This window comes from Alternaria novae-zelandiae, assembly GCF_023758075.1.
Source record: "Alternaria novae-zelandiae strain BMP 2774 chromosome Unknown scaffold_20, whole genome shotgun sequence".
In the NCBI taxonomy this organism is placed as follows: Eukaryota; Fungi; Ascomycota; class Dothideomycetes; order Pleosporales; family Pleosporaceae; genus Alternaria; species Alternaria novae-zelandiae.
Genome location: NW_026056980.1, coordinates 232,355 through 255,229, shown reverse-complemented (window position 1 = coordinate 255,229; position 22,875 = coordinate 232,355). Strand labels below are relative to the sequence as shown.

Sequence of the window (22,875 nt, the reverse complement as noted above, 5' to 3'; positions counted from 1 at the left end):
CATGTGACGTTGCGTTGATGCTATAACGTCAAAGTGTCCTTTGGAGAAAGACCAGGTGTCAAATAAGTCCGGGACAGGGTAGCTCGATCTAAGTACATTACTACGAAACCGCCCTCGCATTTCAACACTCAAAGGACCACGGTTTCGACCGACAACCTATTCACCGCTTTTTCTCTGGGATAGATTCCCGATCACTCTCTTCTCTTCTATCGAGGTTTTCTACTGCAACGTATAACCTCCCACACTTCTTCCCCGCGGCGAAGCACGCACATCCCACCACAACCTCTCCACGCCTGCCATTAACGACACCTTTCGCTTTCCGCACCACACCACACATCATGGCGCCACCCGGACGCCGGAGAGGCAACCTCTCACCGGGAGCCATGCTCCTTGGTCTCTTCTTCCTCTTCTCGACGACCGCCTCCGCCGCCTCAGCCGTCATCGGCGTAGACCTAGGCACCGAATACATCAAAGCCGCGCTCGTAAAGCCCGGCGTTCCCCTCGAAATCGTCCTGACCAAAGACTCGAAACGGAAAGAGACGTCAGCCGTCGCTTTCAAGCCTTCCAAGAGCGGTGCTCTGCCTGCGGGCTCCTTCCCCGAGCGCTTCTACGGCGGCGATGCGATTGCGCTCCAGGGACGTTTCCCGGGCGATGTATACCCGAATTTGAAACACCTTCTTGGTGTATCGAGTGAGAGCGATATCGTGGGCACGTACAAGGAGAGATACCCTGCGTTGGAGGTTACAGGGACGGACAAGCGCAACACGGTTAGCTTTGTGAGCAGCGTCTTCGCTGAGGACAAATCATACACGGTTGAGGAGCTACTGGCTATGGAGTTGAAGAACGTCAGGGAGAACGCAAAGGCGATGGCGGGCAAGGGCTACGATATCCAGGACGTTGTCTTTACGGTTCCGGCATTCTACACGGTCGACGAGAGGCGCGCGCTTGAGGTTGCTGCTCGTCTGGCTGGTCTCAAGGTGCTCAGCGTTGTGTCAGATGGTCTGGCTGTTGGTCTCAACTATGCTACTGGCAGGACTTTCCCTGACGTTACCAAGGACGGCAAGCCGGAGATGAACCTCGTGTTTGACATGGGCGCCGGATCTCTGTCGGCTACTGTTCTCAAGTTCCAGGGCAGGTCTGTCAAGGATGTTGGCAGGCGCAACAAGACTATCCAGGAGGTTCAGGTCATAGGCGCTGGATGGGACAGGACGCTTGGAGGTGACGCGATGAACTCGCTCATCGTCGACGACATGGTTGCTACCTTTGTTGAGCTTCCAGCTGCCAAGAGCGCTTCTTTCACCGCCGACAAGGTCAAGGGCCATGGACGCACCGCTGCGAAGCTCTTCAAGGAGGCTGAGAGGGTTCGCCAGATGCTCAGCGCCAACAAGGAGACTAACTCTTTCTTCGAAAGCTTCTACGAGGATGTCGATTTCAAGTACAAGCTCTCCCGTACCAAGTTTGAGGAGCTCACTGCCGACTACGCCAAACGTATCGACGGACCGATCAACCAGGCCCTCGCAGCCGCTGGCCTTACCTTCGCGGATATCGACTCTGTCATCGTCCATGGTGGCGCAAGCCGCACACCCTTCGTCCAGGCCCGTCTCGAAGCAGTCGCAGGCAAGAGCAAGATTAGGGCGAACGTCAACGCCGATGAGGCCGCCGTATTCGGCGCTGCATTCAAGGCCGCTGGTCTCAGCCCGTCTTTCCGCGTGAAGGAGATCCGTGACTCGGACACCCAGGGCTACAATCACGGCTACCAGTACATGCTCAACCTTAAGGAGCGCGACCAGAAGATCTTCACTCCCAACACAAAGCTTGGCGCGACCAAGGACCTGCCTTTCAACTTCATGGGCGAGTTCGAATTCACCATGTACCAGGCTGTTCCTGACGCTAACGGCGAGGTGTCCAAGGAGCCTACTCTTCACTTCCAGAGCGGTAACTTGACCAAGGTTGTTACTCACATGATCAACGAGAACAAGTGTGAGCGCGACAGCTTCAACAACTATGTTCAGGTTAGGCTCAGCCCTGTTACTGGTACTCCCGAGGTTTTGTCTGCGTGGGTTACCTGCGAAACTGAGAGTGAGGATGTCAAAGGCGGCATTGTCGATGGTGTCAAGAACTTGTTTGGTATGGGTGGCAAGAAGGATCAGGAGCCGTTGAAGGAGGGCGAGAGCTCTTCTTCTTCATCTGCCTCGTCCTCCAAGTCCTCCAAGTCATCGTCGTCTTCGTCTTCCGCAGGTGCTGAGAGCACTGATGCTGCGAAGGCTGGAGAAAAGAAGATTAAGACTGTTAGGTCTGCGATCACATATGATGTTGAGCAGTTGGGTTACAAGAAATTCCCTCGCAAGGAGATGAAGAGGATGCAGGACAGGTGAGTTTGTGTATTTTGTTCTATTTGTACAAATCCTAACGTCAACAGGCTTGCCGCTTTCGATTCATCTGACAAGTCTCGCCGCACCCGCGAAGAGGTCTTGAATTCGCTTGAAGCCTTCACCTACCGCGCCCGCGACTACCTCGAGGACGAATCCTTCATCGGCGCTTCCACCTCTGCCGTCCGCGACACACTCGAGAAGACCCTCAGCGCCGCGTCAGACTGGATGTACTCCGGTGGTGCCGATGCCGACGAGAAGACTCTCAGGAGTAAGCTCAAGGAGCTCGAGAACATTGTCAACCCAGTGATGAAGCGCAAGGACGAAGCATCCAAGCGCCCCGATGCCATCAAAGAGCTCAAAGACACCATCGCCCACATCAAGGAAGTCGAGCAACTTGTCGATGGCCAGATCAAGACGCAATCTGCCGAGAGCTCCAAGAGCAGCGAAGCCGTCTCCAAGGCCTCCGCTGACGCCTCCGCCTCACCTTCCACCGACCCCATGGACGACCTCGACGAAGAAGCCGACGCACCCGCCGCACCTGAAATCACCGAAGTCCCTACCATCTACACAGAATCCGATCTCAAGACCGTTCAAGAGCACGCACAGAAAGCACAAGTCTGGCTCGACGACAACGAAGCTAAGCAAGCTGAGCTTGGTCCCACAGATGATCCCGTCTTCACGGTCAAGGACATCCTGGCTGAGAAGAAGAAGCTAGACGACGTCGTCATGGACATGATGATGAAGAAGATGAAGCACTTCAAGCCGCCGAACCAATCTAGCTCGAAGACCAAGACTGCGAAGCCGAAGACGAAGAAGGCGAAGAAGACTAAGACGAAGAAGGCGGCGAAGGCGGAGACGAAGGAGACTGATGTCCCTGCTGCAGATGGTGAGAGCGGTCCTAGCCAAGCGGAGTTGGAGGAGGCGTTGAAGAAGGCGGGGTTTAGTGCTGAGGGTATTAAGTTGCAGAATATGGGGAGTAAGACGGATGGAGAGGAGGGCGATGTGACGGATGAGAAGGGCAGGTTGCTGAAGAAATTGGATATTGGGGAGGGGGCGAGTGAGGAGGATATTAAGGCTGCTATTGATAGGCTGGTGGCGGAAGGGGGTAAGGGGAAGAGGGAGGAGGGAAGTGATGAGCTGTAGATGGGGTTATAGTAAGGGAAGGGAAGCATGTGCGAGTAGGAGGGTGAAGTGGGGTAGACAGATGCATAGATCGATGGAGTGATTAGATTATCAATGCGAATGAGAATTTGACACGTCAATGCTGGGTATGAATATTGTGTTCAGCTTGTACTAGCAAAATCGTCTTCTAGGCTAACAGAAATCGTACACAATTGTCGCTTGCTGCTTGCGCAAGGAGTAAGAGCGGGGTTGTACTCTGTACTTGCAATGATCCGTCCCTAACTGGATGTGCACGTTGCATCTTCTGGTATTCGTGCTTGTCTAGCAATGTTTTAAGGTTGATCACAATTACTTTGGGTGTCAGGCTCTCGCGGTAACGTGAAGGTCGGATACCTGCTAGTAGTACGCAGCCCTTACAAGTCTACAACAACGCTCTTAAATTAAAACCTAAGAAGATAGAAATACTCGCAGTGATATATTGTGTTTATCTTATTATTTATTTGCGACGTTGTAGAGTAGATTAAGAGGATAACGTCTTGTTGTTCCTGCTCTTATTTCTGACTTTCACGTTACCGCGAGAGTCAGGCTCATGGCTTCCATACCCTGAGTGCGTAGGGGAGGTAGAGGGGAAGGGCAATATCTAGGGAGGGGAATTAGGAACAGGCTCTTGTAGAAGGGTGGTGAGGGGAGAAGTGACGAGACTAGATCGAGCTAGATCGAGCAGATTGGGATGAATGCGAACCTTTGAATGTAAAACGCTAATTACGTATGCTATGTTCTACCCTCCTTTTCCGTACTCCTATTTTCCTCGTATAACCATTGTAATATGTGCTATCATTGCAACGCCAGTATGAGCAAAGCATGCGCCTTTGTCGCCAGTCACTTTTTCTGCCCCTGGGCTTTTTTCTGCCCCTCAGCCATCGCTGCAATGAGAAACATGCCTCCCAGGACAGCTTTCCCCACATATTCCGCTCCAACTCTGGCCGTATTGGTATAAGTTCTCTGCGGCAATTCCTTATTCAAAGCAGCTTTCAATTTCTCGTCCTTCCATTTGGAAACGAGATCTCGACATTTTTCAGTAAACTGTCCATGCTCGATGAGAATCTTGAGAACCTCCAGACGTTCTTGAAAAGCGTACTCCCCGCGTTGCTCCGTCCACGCAGGCTCATTGGCGCAAAGCTCCTCGGTTGGAGTAAAGGAGGAATCGCACAACTCCTTGAGATTGGCGTTGTGCTTGATTATGGCTTCGACCGTCGGAGCACATTGGTCTAGAACAGAGAAATGCAGAATCGAATGCCGACCTCTTCTCCCGGCTTGTGTGTAATCGTACACAGGATTGATGGGGCCATCGATAGACTTCGCCCACAAGTCGACCTTCTCCTGCCCACAAGCCAGGTGTATTGGAAATCTGCCACTTTTGTTTTGCAGGTACAATGAGACACCGGTGGCAAGATGCGCGTTCACTATGAGCTCGGCGACATCGATCGAAGAACGATCGAATGCTGTGTGAATTGGTGCATACCCGGATGAGTCGCTCAGTCTCAGGTCTGGCGCAGTTTCCAGAATTCGTTTGACTTTGTTCAGGTCTCCACTATCGATCGCATAACGGAGAGGACTTCGTCCAGTGGTCCGATCGCACAAGTGCACACTCGCGTGGTGACGGAGCAGCTCGTTCAATATGCTGAGCGTCCCATCCCTTGCGACCACGTGCAGAGGAAAAAAGCCATCCGGTCTCGCCGTTGTCAGGATATCTGCACTCGTGTTCAGAATCGCCCGTATCACCAGTGATCTGTTATCACGAACAGCGTCGTAGAAGAGTTCCTGCCTGACAGCGTTGGATATGGTCTTTCCTGCAGCCGAAGAGAGAAGCATGCTCTCAATCATCTCACAGATCATCTTTTCAGAGATCTCACGTTGGAGGTATGCCATACGCAGGGGAGAGCAATCGTCTGCACCGAGCGCGTTGACATTTGCGCCTTTCCTCACCAGTTCGCGAACGGTATTGACATGTCCCAGACGAATCGCGCTATGGAGCGCCGTGTTGTCATCCATGTCTTGTATGTTCGGGTCCGCGCCCGACTTCAGTAAGTCGATTTGCACAGTCTCTTCGGTCGCAACCATCAAGGGTGTCTGTTGGTGCCGGTTTCGCGCATCGAAGTTGGCGTTTTTTGACACAAGATAACGGACCATGGTTGAATTGCCACTCCGAGCAGCAATGTGTAGGGCCGTCTCCTCCTCCTGAAGCTCAACAGAATTGACGTCGACGTTCCCCTCAACGAGTGCTTCTAGAGCTGGGAGGTGCCCCTTCTTGGCCACGATATGGATAGCCGCACAACCGTGCTGGTCATGCATCGCGAGGAAGTTGACGTCTGCGTTGTTCCTAAGGCATTCCCTGATGCCTTCAGCATCACCGTTGTCCGCGGCAGAGATGAGCTCCTCAGAGTATGTTCCGCCCAGATACGCTCGACGGTCCCCAGCGAGTCGATACCTGAACCGATAGTCCGGGGTCATCGGCTCCGTCGCTGGCTCATCAAGCCTCGTAGTCGCATTGGATGTAGCTGGAGGTGCGTTGTAAATCCAGTCCAGGTCTTTCAGGTTATCAATACGACTTCGCACCTCAGTCTTTAGCGATTTTATCTCCGTCTCGTTCCAAGCGTATAGAAAGCGATCTAATCGCTTGACTTTGGATACTTTGCACTCGTGTTTCTCTGCAAAGGTGTTCACCTTGTCCAGAGCGTGCTTGAAGACCTCCAAGCTCTCACGACTTCGAAGCTTCAGCGTCTCGTCCGCGTCAGTCGGTAGCTGGAAGCGGTCTAAGATTTCCTTTGCGTTTCGAACATCGTCTAATAGGAACTTGAGGTTGTCTGGCGCATTCTTATAGCTATTGTGGGCGTCGTAGATGACCTTGAGCGATTCTACAGTCTTTCCTGCGAGTGTCGCGCAACCGGCGGTTAGCGACACGATAGTGAAGGGATCCATGGAGAGACGCTGGGCACTGGATGTTCAGACAGTGATGAAGGTGTGTAAAGTATCGCGGAAAGCTGGTGGAGATGGTAAGAGGTGGAAGGAGCGGCGGAGGTGATACACCAGTGCGGCTGTGAGGGTGGCAACATCAACAAAGAGGATGGCAGCCCGACGTGGCAGACGGCGCGTAGAAGGTAGCGGAGCCTGACCTAACTTCCATGGGCGCATCTAGATATGTCAGTGGCACTGACTCACTCATCACTCCGTTTACGAGCTCACCTACAGACTAAGAACGTATCGCCTTGGAAGTGATCTGGGCGCTCGAAGTCTCGTCCTTTGGCGGCTGTTGCAGCGAGGCTGATGCGCCGCCACTGTGCACACCTTGCATGCATCAAACATGGTTGCGTTAAGCGACGATGATGAGACAGCCTCGGAAGGCTGCTCGGGCTCAGCCTTGCTGCCCAGGTGGCCGTTCCGCTGCCTTGAATGTGACCGCTAGCGTATTGGCGACTGTACGATGTCAGTCCTTTACATGACCCTTTTTTTGGTTTTGGCGTGCTCTATCGCGACTAGAGATTAGGGGACATCAGGTCAGACATGGGAGTTCCCACGTTTGTGAAGGCTTCATGGCGGCGGTCCTTCTCCGAACGGGACCTTCCACGAAAGCGAACGCGAGAAAGAACATATCCTAGGGCAGGTGTGCGATTTCATTTGAGGTAACTCCGTGAGTACTCAACGAGCGAAAGGCGTTCGTGAAGCTTGAGGAACTGTCGTGCTGAAGTACGCTGGTGGCAAGAAGCTCTGAATGTCACTGTGCAGTCCGATCCTTAGTATCTTCGCCTGGAGTCGCGCTAAGTAATTCTTTGGTCCTCGATAATACGAAATCAGCGACGGGTGAGCGGTAGAGATGATGTACTTACATAAGCAGCGGCTGCGGGGGACGAGGATGCATCAGACCACGAGATCGGCGAGCCAGATGGAATTGGTATGCTACTTCTCTCAAAGTAGATCTTTTGGACACTGTTTATCTACTCTTGAATGTGACAAGTGAACGGCTTCAGGGAGTGGAAGTTGCATCTTATGGCTTCCACACCTTCCAACCCTCCACTTCAGCGCCCGCGCTCTCGAGCATCAACTCCACATCTATTTCAACCTCCCTAGCTGTCTTGTCATCGTAATCGTAAGTAGAGTGTGCACCTTGCAACAAGATGACATTAAACCCAGCGGCTAGAGCACGTCTGCATGTTGAAAGCACGCAGCATTCACTTTGTATGCCAAAGGCTACGATTGTGTCTACACCCGAGCTTTTCAGCTGGGACGCAAGCTGAGGGTTGGAGGAGAAGGTATCGCCTAAACGCATTTGTCAAGAGATTCCAAGACCACAATATAAATACTCACGGACATCCTTCTCTACCAGTCGTTCCCATCTATTCCCCTCTCGTGGCTTAAACACCAACTCCCACGCCTTACTCCCTTTCACCAGCGGTCCTTTCTCAGCGAGCTCTTCATGCTGCACAAACACGATCTCCAAATCTGGTTCTCGGCCCTGTTCACACGCCGTATCGATGGCCCGACGCGCTCTCTGCAGGATGCTCGTCCCGGCTTCGCGGATACGATCCGCATGTGGTATTTCGGTCGCTGTATTTTGCGCTAATTCGACTTGGATGTCGATTACGAAGAGGGCTGTTCGTGGCATGATGGGTATGGGGTTTGGGGATGAGGAGGGGGGTTGTGATGTTGTGCATGTTGGGTGTATGGCGTATGAGTCATGGTCAGTATATTGGCGGAGGTAGAGCCGAGACATTCTGGAAGACTACGAGTGCGATTGAGTTGGTGAATCAATCTGTCGTCTTCTGGAGATCTAAGTAATGCTAGAATTTACTTGTAGTGTCTCGTCATGGATGGCGCGGGAAGGCTGCTCATTGTTCTCGGTTGAGTAATGAGATGCTAGACGCCGCTTGTAGTTAAGTGAACATTTCTACTGTGAGTTCATGTCCATGTAGTATCTAGAAAGCTTGAAGCTCTCGAGTCCGCTGCCTGTACACTGGCCAGCTTGAGTAGATGGATTTGCCCTTATACGCGTGAAATAGGAGCCATGAAACGCAGAGTTCAAGCCAGCGAGGGGCAGAGTATGCCAGACTTGGAATAGTGAGTCGATGCAGCATGTGCTGGCTATCGTGGTTGTGGTAATTACGAGCGAAGAGGAATTAGTTCAAACAGGAGGGGTAGACTGTGCCCCGCCGCAGAGCCAGCACAGCGATACGTGGACATGAAGCGGCTGGTAAGAAGCTTCGATGAATCGATGAAGGCGTCAAGGATATATCGTGAGATTGGTAGCCCTTCTTTGTTTTGACGAGCTTGTGCCACCTGCGATCGTCTTCCTACACCGACCTTTTTACAAAGACGTGAATCAGCGACTCAAAGATTTTCTGGTTTTCGCCATGCGCGCGTGCAACGGTCTGTCTCGTGGTGGGGTACTGGCTATCTTTGAGTAGTCATGTTACATGCTGCAGAATGAGGCTGTACTCGCATGGAGGAAGATCCAGATCCTATCAAAGGCGAGGGTTCTCAAAAAGGCATGCAGGCGGGAACACTACCGGGGCGTCACCCACTGAAATCCGAAGGCTCCATGCTGGAAGGGTTGGAAAGTATGGGGCGCGAGGCCGTTGGTGTACATTTGGGGTTAGGCGCCAAAGTGTCGGTGTGTAAACAAACTCCAGCACGCTCTTGACACGTCGACAACGCACGCGCTAGCCATCCCAACCACCTCGCAGCCAACCCCCACCGGGTGCCGCCTCGGCTCACCATGAATTTCAGATGATGGGATCCCTGGCCTCCCATTCTATCTATCTTGCAATTGTTCCATCTCACAAACTTTGAGTTACACATTGCGAAGAATTGTTGGAAGAAAGGTCGATATGGCTACTACGATGCACCACCCGTCTCCCCAGCCGGGCCTTACCTCATTCGCCATCTACGAAGACCCACAGGATCGCGAACCCTTGTCGCCGTCGGACTTGTTCGACGGCAGTGACTCGTACCACTCCGAACGCTCGTTCCCCATGGCCCACGACGTTGTACATAGCATTGAGCTGGCACAGCAACAGGAGCCCGACGACGAGCCCCAGCCCTACCGCAGCTCCTACACCTCGCGCCCGGGGTCGCAGCAGCGCATGTCCTCGCACTACAGCTTCGTCTCGGCTATCCCCTCCGAGTCGTCGATAGCTTCGAAACCCATCCTGCCCGCTAACGAGGCCGGTGCACGAGCACGCAAAGAACGTCCGCGCTTCCGGAATACTGAGTCTGTCCGCGCCATGCAGATGTCGTCGCCGCCGCCCACACTCGCACACCAGACCTCCCAAGAGCGACTCAAAGGGTCCTTCAAGCTGGCTACACCTAGCAGGAGCAGCAGATCAGAGCACGACATGTCGAGACAGTCTACCGGCTCACGGAGAAGGAGCATACGGGAGCCTCATAGTCCGAGACCGACCCCGACACCGCAGCAGGCGCCGCTGGTCCTGTTGCATGTTACCATTCTGCCCATGCAGGTACCGTACTCGCACGACATCATGGCCAGGATCATGCCTGATTGGCTGGTGGAGAACTACAAGCTGCTGGAGGAGAAGCTGCAGGACATCATCCTGATGCGGCGCGGGCTTCTCATTCCGCACCCCAGGGACGAGTACGACCTGCTCGAGGAACGCATACTGGAGAGCCTGGAACTCAGGACACCCCGCCTGCTCCCGTGCGGCCACTTCGTCCCACCCGAGGACGAGGACGAGCGGGAAGACGAGGACGATGTCGCGAGCGTCGGCGACGAGAACACCGGACGGGGCAGTCGCATGAGTGGAGGCACACTGACGGAAGGAAGCAACACCTCCCACAACGGCGACCACAGCATGTGCATAGACTGCCACCGCGAACTCAAGAAGCCCGGCAAAGGCATCGGTGCCGGCACACGGAAATGGGACATCAAGATCTACGCCGCCAACGGTCTGATGCGCGCCGCCGCCTGGCAAGCCTGCTGGAACGACATGGAAAGATGCGACGTCGAGATCCACCCCTGGATCCCCGAGGAGGTCCGCAAGACGCTCGAGCGCCGCGCCCAGGAGGAGCAAGAAGCCGACAAGCGCAAGGCACAATACACCGTCGAACTGCAACGCCAAATCCAAGAAGCCGCCGTCAAGACCAAGATCCTAGAAGAGGAAGCCAACGAGGCGAAGCGCAAGGAGGAAGCCGAACTACAAAAGAGCTTCGAAGAGGCCGCCGCCGCTCTACAAAGAAGCATCGAAGAGAAAGCAGCTGAGAAGAAGAGGTTCGAAGAGGATCTTCAGGCCAAGCTCAACGAAGCGAAGGAGGCTGTTCGTCTTGAACTCGAAGCCAAAGCCCTCGCTGAATCCGATGCCGTCGCCCAGCGTCTCCGTGCGCTGGAAACTGCTATCAAGGAACAAGAGAGCGCTGAAGCTGCCACACGTCTCTCAGCAGCTCAAATACCGCTCAGCACGCTGCTGAAGAACTACATCATTCTTCTTCTCAGCGATAAGCGCAACTCTATCATCTTGCTGTTGGCTGTTGCGGTTGCGTACATGGCGATGAACATGCGTGCTGCTCAGCAAGCACCCGCGTCGGCGCAGATGCTCGAGCTACCGACGGAGGTTGTGGCAAACATGCCGAATGCTGTTACGGCTACGATGACTGCGACGAGTTACTCCACGTTCACGGTTACAGAGTTTGCGACTGCGACTGCTGTCCCGGTTCTTGAGGTTGCGGACCCGGAGATCGAGTCTGTGGCTGAGGAGGTGAAGGCTGAGGTTGAGGTTGTTGTCGACGAGAAGGCGGAAGAAGAGATATCTACCAGCCCCGCTGTAGACCTCGAGCTCTTCGACGTCATTGTGGAGCAGTCTACTCCCCTCGCTGCTGCTGAGGTTGAGGTGAAGACGAACGTCCTTGTCGCTTCCAACCAGACGCCCGCTGAAACCTCGTTCTGCGCTTCAGAAGTCGAACACGTCTTCGAGGCTCCGCTTGCGTACTGCGCGGCTTCTGCTTAGACGCTCTCACGCAACCTCTTCCGCCTTCCTCCCTCCTCCATCGCCTTCTCCCCACCCCGCATATTTCCTCCTCTTTTTCTTTGTTATATTTCTCCTTTTCTCTTTTCTATGAAGCTTATAACGCATACCCCCTCACGGCCTCTAGCATCTACCTATCTATATGCATATACATGTGCATTTGCGTTTGCGTTTGCATACATACACCACACGATACTATACCATGTCTTTCATGTTTCATGTTCATGAAGTAATGTAGCGGTTTCGATTGAAGATATCCCTTTTCTTTCGCTTTTTTTTCTTTATGGGTGTGGTTTGGTTTGGTTAGGTTAGGTGAGGTTGAGGCATAGCGGGTTGTTGGTTGACGGGTTGACGGGTCGGATAGTTTGGCTGTGGATATGGATATGGATATGGGAGTATATACCAATACTGAAGAATGAAGATATGATATCATTATGTTACCGTGTGCGACTTGGTTTCAGTGTGTTCAAGTCACTGTGAGAGGCTGAATTGGCAGTGTAAATACGGAGGGTAGCAGGCATGTCAGTATAGTGTGGAGCATTCGACATAGCTTTAAAGTTCGTTCGACATGTGAAGGAGCATAGTAGTCCGATAGACTGGTCTTCGTGATTATCAGGTTTGTATCCAATAGAGCTCTGCAAGTATCATCATGCACAAGCATCCATGCTCCCGTCTTCCTGACCCCAAGCCACACCACTATCCACCCTTCCATACCCTACTCCTCAGGCTGAACACCCTTCTTCTTCAACTCCTCCCTCTTCCTCCCCGCCCTCCCCTTCGCATCCTCAACCCACGCCTCATAAGCCCCCTCCCCCTCCTTCAACTTCGCCCTCGTCACGGCTTTCAACAACTCCCCCACAAACCCCACAAAGTTATGCCTCCTCAAACTATTCTCATACAGCCACCTCGCGCGCTTATCTTCTTGCTCTTCCAGCTCGTCCTCGTCGCCTATCTCGCGTGCGCGGATGCGAAGGTCGCGACAGCAGGCCATGAGGTTGAACCGGATTTCTGAGGCCGGGTAGCGCGCGATGCGGCGTTGGAGGACGGGGATGATTTTGGCGGGGAAGTCGGTGGGCGTGCAGGGGCCGTGGAGGATGGGCGCGGGTTGCAGGCCGTCGAGTTCGTAGAGTTTGTTGTTTATGGATGTGTAGCTGGGGGGGTGGGTTAGTGGGTGGGCTGTGGGGGAGGGGGGAGGTTGTAGGGAAGGGAGGTGACTTACGCGATGAAGTGGAAGACATCGTCGTCTTCAGTAGCCGTCCTTTGCGTCTCGTCGACGAAAGGCGAGGAGCGCGCGAAGGAGTTGTGGGTTTCGCGGATGAGATCCGAGTTCGACAGTGTTTCTCCTCGTAGCTATGCCTCTTATCAGCCCCTCATATCCAAAGCATAGGTACAGTCCCTGCCTTGACATACCTCTGGCGGAAAGTCCCCAGCAAATTCCTTGAACTCCTTCAATTCCTTGCCGATATCCACCTCCTCTTCCCTATTCAGCAGCAGCGAAACAATCGCCTGTGTACCACACGCATTCTGTATCGTTTGCGCAGGGAAGAAGAGCTTATTCGCCGCTTCGTAGTCGTACGTCCCGTCTTTCGGTACGTCGCTGGGTTTCTCGCCGGTCGGGTACTTGAAGAGGAAGATTACACCGTACAGTGTACCGAGGGCTTGTAAGTCTGAGGGTTCGAGTGTGGTGAGTTCTTCGAACTCTACGCCCTTGACACCGAGCTTCTCGATGAGGTATGTGAAGACACCCTGTTGGGGTTGTTAGTTATGCGATTCTCGAGAAGGTGAGGGTGAGCTTACGGCATCAGACTCTATGGTGTTCCAGCCTCCCGACATAGTTGCGTAAAGGTAGAGCGGTGAGGTGCGCGAGTGTGCTGTCGATGTGTTTGGACCTACGCCATCGACAGGCGCCGCCGGAATAACTCCTCGGCCCGCGCTTCGGAACGTTCCGATGCCCCACTATGAATGGAAGTGAGCAAGGTCGTCCCATGTGCTGACCCCTCTACCCGGTATCGCTCGTGTTCATGGAATCGTCTTCTCGTGTCACAGAACGAACGTCTTGGCGAAGTTGTATAGATGCGGCCACAGCATGGAATCGATGCATCAGCCCTGCAATGACGTCTACGGTTCCAAACTTTCACTTCATTCCAGCCGTCTCCAAGGCTACCTAGGTATGGCTAGCGCAAGGCCGACGGGACTCCTTACTCAGTACTTCTAGTCATCTCAGATCTCTTTGCAAAATTCCCTTTGTCATACTTTTATACAGGTACATCTGCTGTGTACCGGCAGATAGATCGGGAGCACGCTCCTCAGCTTGCTTCACGATAAGCTCATACTGTCAGGTTCTTTCTCCTTTCAAGACTAGAGCTCCATTCCATTCACGCCGATTTCACTTTCCCTTTCGTCCTATTGGCAGCCACAGCTTTTAGTATGCATCTTGAGTGGGACTGTGCTGAACCCTGGTCGGCTTCCCGAGCACGCAATGGAGTTGCAACTTCGCGCGATGGGCGTGGGTAGCGACTACCCAGATACATCAGAGCGTAAACAGATCCAAAGGTATATCAGCACTGTGAATTTTGCAAAACTCAATTCTCGCACACAACCATGATTCCAAGTCGAACTCTACTGTTGCTGTCCTTCAGTGTAGCCGCTGTTACAGGGCGCTCTTCCAAACCCAACTTCATCTTCATCATTACCGACGATCAAGACTTGCACTTGAACTCGCTCGACTACCAGCCTGCTGTGCAGAAGCATTTCGCCCAGGAAGGTACTTGGTTCAAGAAGCATTTTTGCACCGTAGCACTATGTTGCCCGTCACGAGTGTCGCTCTTGACTGGGAAAGCTGCCCATAATACGAACGTCACGGACGTGTCTGCTCCTTACGGTGCGTCGGATGTGAAGGGATAAGCTAGAAAAGTATGCTCACTACCAACAGGCGGGTATCCTAGATTCATTGAAGAAGGTTTCAATGATGCTTATCTTCCCGTGTGGCTTCAGGAGGCGGGCTACAACACATATTACACTGGAAAACTGATGAATGGACACTCCACCTCTACATACGATGCACCACGAGCTAGTGGCTGGAACGGTTCTGACTGTAAGCATCCCAATACCACTGCAGCGACGCTGTCTCGCCACTGACACCCACAGTCCTGATTGACCCCGGAACATACGTCTTCTACAACTCAACCATGACACGTAACCACGACACCTACAGAAACCTACCAGGAGAATACTCAACCGACCTCGTAGCCAACGCCGCAGTCTCCTTCCTAGACGAAGCCATCGCAGCACCAGACCGACCATTCTTCATCGGCGTCGCACCCATAGCCCCCCACTCAGAAACAATCACCAACCCACGCCCCACAAAGTTTAACCTGCCAGTTCCCGCAAAGCGACACGAACATCTCTTCTCCGACGTAAAAGTACCCCGAACACCAAACTTCAACCCCTCAAAAGTAAGTCAAGCCCGCTTCCCCTCTGCACTGCACACCCCATCTAATCCCCCCACCCCATCAGCCAGGAACAGCATCCTACTTCTCCACGCTCCGCCCGCTCAACGCCTCAGAAATTGCGTACAACGACGCCTGGTACCGCGCGCGCCTGCAAACCCTCCAATCCGTCGACGACCTCATCAACTCCATCATGAACCGTCTGAGCGAAGACCCCGAGGTATTGGAAAACACTTATTTAATTTACACAACAGACAACGGCTTCCACATCAGCCAACACCGGCTCCCGCCCGGTAAATCCTGCGGCATAGAAGAAGACATCAACATCCCCTTCTTCATCCGCGGCCCGGGCATCGCCAAGAACGCAGTGATGGATATTCCTAGTAGTCATACGGATATCGTGCCGACGCTGTTTCACCTCGCTGGTATACCAGCTCGCGAGGACTTTGACGGGGAGGTTATTCCCGTTACGGGGGCGATGCAGGAAAGGGGTGGGAAGAGCGAGCATGTCAACATTGAGTTTTGGGGCGAGTATTTGGTGGAGGGGAATACGTTTTATGGACAGAGTGCGTGGGCGAATAATACGTATAAGACGGTGAGGGTGGTGGGGGAGGAGTATGATTTGAGTTATACGGTTTGGTGCACGAATGAGCGGGAGCTTTATGATATGAAGGTGAGTCTCATTTCGCTGTTCTCTCTCACACTTCCTTTACTTCATAGGCTTGGAAATCAGGGAGCTGACAAACCCAACAAGACCGACCCCTACCAACTCATCAACCTCCTCTCCACACCTAACACCAACACCACCTCCTCCACCACTCACATAAACACCTACCCCATCCTCCCCCTAACCGCCCGCCTCGACGCCCTCCTCCTCACGCTCAAGCGCTGCAAAGGCCGTGTGTGTACGCGACCATGGGAGAAATTGCATCCCGACGGCAATGTACGCACTCTGAAAGATGCTATGCATGAAAAGTACGATGTGTTTTACTTAGAGAAGCAGAAGAAGGTTAGTTTTGAGGAGTGTGCGTTGGGTCAGATATTGGAGGTTGAGGGGCCGCTGGAGCCGGTGGCTTGGAGGGAGGAGTGGGATGAGTGGAGTTGGGGGACGTAGATGGTGAAGGAACGGCGTGGAATGGTTGGGGAGGGAAGGGGAGTGATGTGTCGTGAGAGTGATCAACGATGTTTCTCCTCCACGTCTGCGAGACGTGCTGAGCACCCAAACCTAGCCAGAGTGAAAAGAAACAGCATCGCGCCCAAGTCTAATCTAGATGGAACATGCCTCACTCTTCGAAGCAATCTTGCTCCGACACCGTCTAAACAGTATCAAGGCTGGTCCAGCTAAGCCATCCCTTCTCTTACCGCCGTTTCGAAGATCAGGGCGTGCACTCACTCCTCCCTGTCGAAGAAAAGGTCACGAAAACGGCAGGATACATGTCCATCATCGGCGCTTCCGAAGAGCATTCCTCGTCAACATGTCCCCGACAAGATGTCCCATAAGAATTGAAGCACGTGTAGCCAATTACTAACTATAATTCCAACCAACATGTTCTCAGCATGCAAGAAGTATAGCAGTACAAAGCAGAACTATACATCCACAGCACGTCTAAAAGCTGTTTGCAATTCTCTACAGAAGCTAGAGATACGCATACCAAAGTATCAAAGACAGCACCCCACATCGACCACTTCTTCGGCCGAGACCTCAAACAATCCCATCATCGCTCGAAATAATTTGCATGGCATTTCGCACGTGCAGCTACCTAGGTGCATCAGCGTAACCACAACCCCAAACTAACGTCTCAGCTCCTACCATTCAACCTCCAGAAATATACACAACCCCCCACCATCAAATCTTCAACCCTCCAATCACGCCCTCAGCGTCCCTTACCGGCACTTCGCGCCAACCTCGTATTTCGGAGTTATAAAAAAGTCTTACCCTACCCACATCCACGTTCCACTACCGTACTTTCAGCCTCACGCATGCATTAATGGCAGCGCCGCGCTAATGGGACGTGCCGTAAATACGAGAATGTATGACGGTACCGAGTAGAAGCCAGTGCAGAAGCTACGCGTCGCGTTCGAAGCGATCAACACCGCGTACGACACCCAGTCACGTTACCTAACGTAGTTGGCCCAACTTGCGAGGGATGTAGGACCGAGAGGAGGCCGTGCGTTTCCACTGTTTTCTAGGGTTGACAAAGGCTTGTTGGGTTTGGGAGGTTTGTCGATGTACGATGTACGAATCAGAAAGCATGTGTTAGTACGAGATGCAGAGTAGGAAGATCTTCGAAGACTATGTTTCACGCCTGGCACGTGGTGGATGCTAGGTGTTTTTTGGGCTGTTCGAGTTGGGATCAATATGTTTAGTAGTAGCGAAGGCAGCCGTGGAGTGGTGCCACGATATGCGTTGCATATCCAAATACACACGCTACGTGTCAGTGTATTCGCTGATCCCTTTGCAACCTCACCGTAAGGTAACATCCTCACTACCATAATAGCAGTACATAGTAGCACAGCAGAGTCGCAATCGCAATCGCAGTCGCAGTCGCAGTCGCATGCACAGTACCAGCAGATCTACCATCCATCGGGTCAACTCCCCCCGTCTTAGATATGCCCGCATACAGCTTAGCCCACCCCCAAAACCCCAATTGGGGGGTTTGGAGACATAGAAAGCATACAAAGGTGAGGCTTAGCTCCCCGACTAGTAGTCAGTTATCGGAGTATGGGCGTGGGCGGTCGGAAGGAAGGAAGGAATGCGGGAATCGACTGATAATGACATCGTGGGATGCTCCGTCCGGCAATCAGTTCAGGCAGATTTGCGGGCGAAAAGGGTGTGTGTGTGTGTGTAGGAGATGTCTCCGCGTGCTGATGGTTGGGGGTCGACGTAGAGTTTAGGCAGTTGGGTGTTAGTCTTCGCGAACTTATTTAGTTAGCAGCGTCGACGGTCGGCTTTCGCTTCCAAAGCTTGTGCGCAGAAACGTGGCAATGCGACGCGGCGTTAGAAGAGCGCCAGAAACGCCAGAACCCATCGGATCGTGCTTGTCCGAGGTGGGTGAACCAGAGGAAAACAAACTTTGGCATCGTGGCTTTCTCCGCGAAAAACGCGCCATGGCGATGGTGAGCAGCGCGCACAAGTCGGGGACAGGCCAGCCACACGGCTAACGCAGCTCTGGTGTCCGTGCCAGACGCGAGGCTCTACTCGTTCTTTCGTTCAGCCACCCCTTATGTACGCGCGGATCATATCGTCGAGGCTTCGGAACTTTCTCCAGCATTCGGCTTCATCACGCCTAGGTTCATGTACACACAGTACATGATGTACCTACAGCGACCGACCGACCCTCCGCCTCGGCTCGACATGACAATGACCACATTGAGGCTCACCCACCCATCCACCCACCCATGCACGCTTGATCCCCAGAATAGAAACTATCAATGACCTGTTCGGTATTAGTAGAAATCGGGGGCTGCTGCTGCTGCTGCTGCTGGGGCTGCACGGCTGTCAGAAAGTAGAGATCTGCTTTCCTGCAGGTGCTGGTGCGTGAGCGCTGGCAGGGTGCGCGAGCGCAGGTGCGCATCCTTCGGCCGACCGAGCTCACGCATTTTTTTTGTTTGGTTTGGTGGTTGATCGTCGCGTCACGTTTTCTCTCTGTCCCTTCGGAAGCCGGACAAAAGCCAGATCCGAGCCCCGGGCGGTGGTTGGTGGATTCCAAGTGCGGTGAGAACAAGAACCAACGTCGAGTGAGACTCGAGTCAGCGCGCTGGTACTCTACGGGTAGTGCCCGTTGCGTTCTGCCAGGTCAGAATTTTGGAGTGTCATGGTGTGCTGCGACAAGAGGATACTATGGCGAGTGGAAAACCATCTGCATCATCCGATAGTTCGCAAAGTTCCGATTCTTTTGGTGGATGTGATGAGTGATCATTTATGCAAACCTACTCCATTTCCACATCCTCGAGACGAGATCTCGGCATAATAGCACCGCAACAGCCCACACCACGGAGGCCGTGGGCCACGGGAGAGTGGGGGACATGCCCTGGACGTCCGACTCTCAGCGGCCAGCTGCAGAGAAAAAAACGTGTAGGGCGCGATGGAGACAGCGGAGCCCAAACGTTCCAAGAGAGCGGAGCCGCTTGAACAGCGTCCCTCAGGAACGGCGGAAATTTCTTGTGGGTCGCCCTCTCACATTGGGAGGCACGTTTGTTGGAGGGAGGAGGAGGAAGCAAGGAAGCGCGTGCACAGAGTTTCTACTCGCCTGCCCTGGTCCATCGTCCTTCCGCTAACTCGACACCAGGGACGCGGCTAAGCAACCTGCCGGACTTCCATGATGCAACGCCTATCTGGGATGTTTGAAGCAGCTGGCCAGCAGACGACCCAAACTTTTTCACCTGCAAGTTGCAACACTACCGGGTAGCTCTCTTTCTCTCGCGCTCTTCGGGCAGACCATGGATATGCCTTGTAAGAGCTCAAGTACCGAGATGCCGAGGAGATGGTTCTCGCAGTCCCAATCCAAGAGCAACCCTGTAGACCCTGGCGTGAGCACTATTAGCTAAGACGTAACAAAGTGCTGGAATTGTCGGTGAACCGCTTTGGGGTCGCAAAGCCGAAGGCAGCCTTCTTATTGACAAGCAAGTGTTGCGACGGCAAGTGTGTGATGGCTGGCGATGGAAATGGGGAAGGCAGCGAGAAAGTGGAATAATTGCGAGAGAAAGTCATAGGAATTCGCTTGCACCTTCCACTTTGCATGCTGTGGCTGACATGGATGCCGCTCCCGTTGTGTCGTTATGGTTATGCATTGGAATCCTCCAAACGCCTGACGCCGCACGCAAAAACGACCAATCGACATCGTGATGCGCAAGTCCCTTCGAACACACCATATCAGCCCTATCTCCATAACGTTGACCGGTCTCTGCACCAACAAGTAGCCTGCCAAGCCGGAGCATTCTGTGGCGGTGCAGCCATCACAGCATTTTCGCAATCCCACACAAAACAAGGTTGGCGCAGACAGCATGTGTGCGTGGCTGGTGAGAGAACGGTGTGACGATTCGTACGCGTTAGCCAGGCTAGGCGAGTGAGCAAATCCTATCCCGCTACCCGCGAAAAGCGAAATCCAGCGCACTGGTATGACATCAAGCTCGAGCCTACTGTACGCTGTAGGTCATACCTTAGCGCGGCCGTTGTCTTTTGATCCTTAACTATCCTTTCTTTGTGTCAGGGTTTACCCATCCGGGAAAACCTGGGAGTTACGTCTTGGACGGCATTGAAGAGAACTATTGCGCTGAATCGAGACTGCATTGTCGGCAACATGCTTGTACGTAAACCCGCAGTGCTGGGTTGATAATTGATAATGGGAAGCGATGGTGGGGGATTCGGTCTTGATTGGCGGCAGGAAGGCTAAAATTGGTAGCTGACCTGTCCATCTTTCACGCGAGCATGCAGGGCAGACCCTGGCCATCACATGGAGAAACTAGGACTAGGGCTGAGAAACTAGGACGGTGTTGGACAACCTTAATTCTTCTGTGCATTGCTATCTAGCTGGTGCCTAAGTATCCTTGCCCTTCTCTGTACTCGGGGAAGTGCGGACGGCGCTCAATGAGGAAGACGTTTTCCCTGAGCGTGGTTGTTCGTTCGCTGCGCTATGCAAGCTTTCCGTCATGTCGTTATGTGGCGTACAGTGAGAGCCTCGTCAGGCTTCCTCCACGCCGGGCATCAGTCCCGCAGCTCGATGCGCCTTTTCCTACAATGTAGCGAACTCCGGTCCAACTGCGGCTGACATAACAGGGGACGATGCGCGCGTTGCATGTTGGTGCGAAACATGTCCACTTGTTGTTCCGTCCACCTTGCGTCTGTCCGGATATTGCGCCGAAGCGCCGCAGCAGCCAAACCGCGAACGGCTTACGGCGGAAGCCACAGCACCGTGCCAGTGGTGGCATGTCATAGGTCCGACTCGGGTGTCATGATTGACAGAGATCAATCGATCGGAAATTGTTCGTCTCGCACACCAGTGGATACAGCGAGGACGGGCCGGGCGGATGTCAGGTTTCGTTGCGTGCGCATGGTTCCTCGAATTTCCGCCGACATGGTGCTCTCAGGCGTGGTTGTACTGGCTGGGAAGGTACCCCGCAGTGGACGCCTGGCCTTTGTCGTCTACATCGTCCAGCGCAGGAGTATGTGATTGAGAAGCGACAATCTGCATCGGAGTAGTCATTTGGTTCCTGGGGGATCGTTCAGCGCGTCGTTCACGTCCAGATAGGTGTAGCCACGAACCCGCTGGGATAACCAGATTGCATTCCGAATGCGAATGCATGCTCTTGTGGGGCCGAGTATGGCGGCAGCAGCGCTGCAGGCGACCCCAGCGGAGACGCATAGCTGCTCGACGATGCGTAGCTGCTAGCTGTGCCATATGTGTCGACGGTGCCAGATCGCGGGACTTCGAGGTACGGTGACGTCGGTGCAGAAGCCATGCCATGGGGAAGGAACGTGAGCGGTGATGGCGCAAAGGCGGGAGACAGGCTCTGGCCGTAGCTGTATTGTGCAATGTGGTTTTCCAGGTCCAGGTTGATGCTCTCCAGTGCGTAGGCCGATTGCTGCTGCATCGGCGAAATAGATGTCATCTGTTGTCTAGACCATTCTCGCCGGGTCTTATAAGACGAGACCATGTCGATAGGAAATTGCACCAGATAGGACATGGTCTGCATGCGCGCATCGTATCGAGGGTCTTGGAAACTCTGCACCAGCTGATTTATTTCCTCCAATGGGCGAAGGGAAAGGTCCGCGACAAAGACAGAAGCAACATCCGGGAACATTGGCTCCAAGGCTAGCGCAGTAGCGTAGAAGTGAGCCAGAACAACCAGGACGTTGACGTCTCCACGCTTCGCAGCTAGAAGTGAAATGGGGACCCAGAACAACCACTTCCGTAATGCATACAGTTGGTTAAACTGTTCCTCCGGGCTTTGCGGCTGATTAGACGATCGCAGGCGGTCGAGGTAGCCCTTGAGTTGGTCCACCCATTTCGATTCCTGTTCGTTGCGCGTGAGGTAGGGCTGTAGTCGTTGGAGGGAGGCGTGGATATCGACAAGGGCGTTCATGTGCTCTCTTCGTGCTTCTGGCGATATCGGGGTACTGATCGGGTTCATAAAGTGTCGGTTTGGCATAGGCGTGTGCTCTGCAATGTAGTCGGCGAATAGAGACTCATGCCTCCAGGGCTGCATGGATTGGATTACAGTCTTCGTGCCTGTGACTAAAGAAGCCCAGCCTCGCCTAAATGACTGCGTCAGTTCTGATTACCCCAATATATTCGGGTAGTCCTTACCAGTCTGTCGCCTGCCATGCAAGCAGGAGAGACGCCGCAAGTACAGCATCCGAGTTGTGCTTAGTAAAGTTGGTGATGCCGTCGTGCAAGCCCTTGAGAGCAAGACTTGCGTGATGGAATGCGAGGTTTCGGGTTTCGGTTGATTGAGAGATCCAGGCCAAGTGCGAGGCAGAGAAGGCGAGGATGCTGTGCATAACGAATGGATGGGTTGCGGCTATGCTCAAGAATCTAGAAACGTTAGTGTTGCTTTTGGGCGTGGTCGCTTGGGGTGGTAGGTGCGTACTTGGGCATCATGTCGGTCCAGAGGGTCGATTTCGAAGTCCTATTTCTGAACATCTCATTCGAGATAGAGGCAAGGTGGTGCACCAGACGGAGGTCAACCGTCGTCAAGGCGCGCCATTGCGGCTGTGGGTATACTCGGAGCTCGGGGAAAGGAAACTCTCCCGTCTGTCTCCAGAGTTCGATGGTGGCCTCGATCTCGGGTGTCCAGAGCAGGTTGGGCTGCTGAGGAGACTGGGGAGACTCTGGCATCATGGCAGTTGGACTGTCCATGTAGTCGCAGCGAACCTGGTGCTTGGTGCAGTTGCGGCTGGTA

General features: G+C 53.6%; 6 protein-coding genes across 6 annotated transcripts; 3 read left to right on the top strand and 3 right to left on the bottom strand.

Annotated features, from left to right (window-relative positions):
• Positions 1-338: 338 nt before the first annotated feature.
• On the top strand, positions 339-3,515 carry J4E88_008615 (uncharacterized protein; the record flags this gene model as incomplete). Its single annotated transcript, XM_049402225.1, has 2 exons — positions 339-2,371; positions 2,420-3,515. 2 exons carry the CDS (start codon positions 339-341, stop codon positions 3,513-3,515), a joined length of 3,129 nt encoding a protein of 1,042 aa, XP_049251896.1.
• An 858-nt stretch (positions 3,516-4,373) lies between these two features.
• J4E88_008614 (uncharacterized protein) lies at positions 4,374-6,473 on the bottom strand (the record flags this gene model as incomplete). Its single annotated transcript, XM_049402224.1, has 1 exon — positions 4,374-6,473. The coding sequence occupies one exon, from the start codon at positions 6,471-6,473 to the stop codon at positions 4,374-4,376; it is 2,100 nt and encodes a 699-aa protein (XP_049251895.1).
• A 2,903-nt stretch (positions 6,474-9,376) lies between these two features.
• On the top strand, positions 9,377-11,506 carry J4E88_008613 (uncharacterized protein; the record flags this gene model as incomplete). Its single annotated transcript, XM_049402223.1, has 1 exon — positions 9,377-11,506. One exon carries the CDS (start codon positions 9,377-9,379, stop codon positions 11,504-11,506), a length of 2,130 nt encoding a protein of 709 aa, XP_049251894.1.
• Positions 11,507-12,239: 733 nt separating this feature from the next.
• J4E88_008612 (uncharacterized protein) lies at positions 12,240-13,357 on the bottom strand (the record flags this gene model as incomplete). The annotated part of the gene is made up of 4 exons (XM_049402222.1): positions 12,240-12,675; positions 12,744-12,874; positions 12,935-13,270; positions 13,322-13,357. The coding sequence occupies 4 exons, from the start codon at positions 13,355-13,357 to the stop codon at positions 12,240-12,242; spliced, it is 939 nt and encodes a 312-aa protein (XP_049251893.1).
• A 768-nt stretch (positions 13,358-14,125) lies between these two features.
• J4E88_008611 (uncharacterized protein) lies at positions 14,126-16,087 on the top strand (the record flags this gene model as incomplete). Its single annotated transcript, XM_049402221.1, has 5 exons — positions 14,126-14,288; positions 14,343-14,405; positions 14,457-14,618; positions 14,672-14,979; positions 15,041-16,087. 5 exons carry the CDS (start codon positions 14,126-14,128, stop codon positions 16,085-16,087), a joined length of 1,743 nt encoding a protein of 580 aa, XP_049251892.1.
• A 5,120-nt stretch (positions 16,088-21,207) lies between these two features.
• Positions 21,208-22,811, bottom strand: J4E88_008610 (uncharacterized protein; the record flags this gene model as incomplete). Its single annotated transcript, XM_049402220.1, has 3 exons — positions 21,208-22,228; positions 22,281-22,508; positions 22,564-22,811. 3 exons carry the CDS (start codon positions 22,809-22,811, stop codon positions 21,208-21,210), a joined length of 1,497 nt encoding a protein of 498 aa, XP_049251891.1.
• Positions 22,812-22,875: the final 64 nt, after the last annotated feature.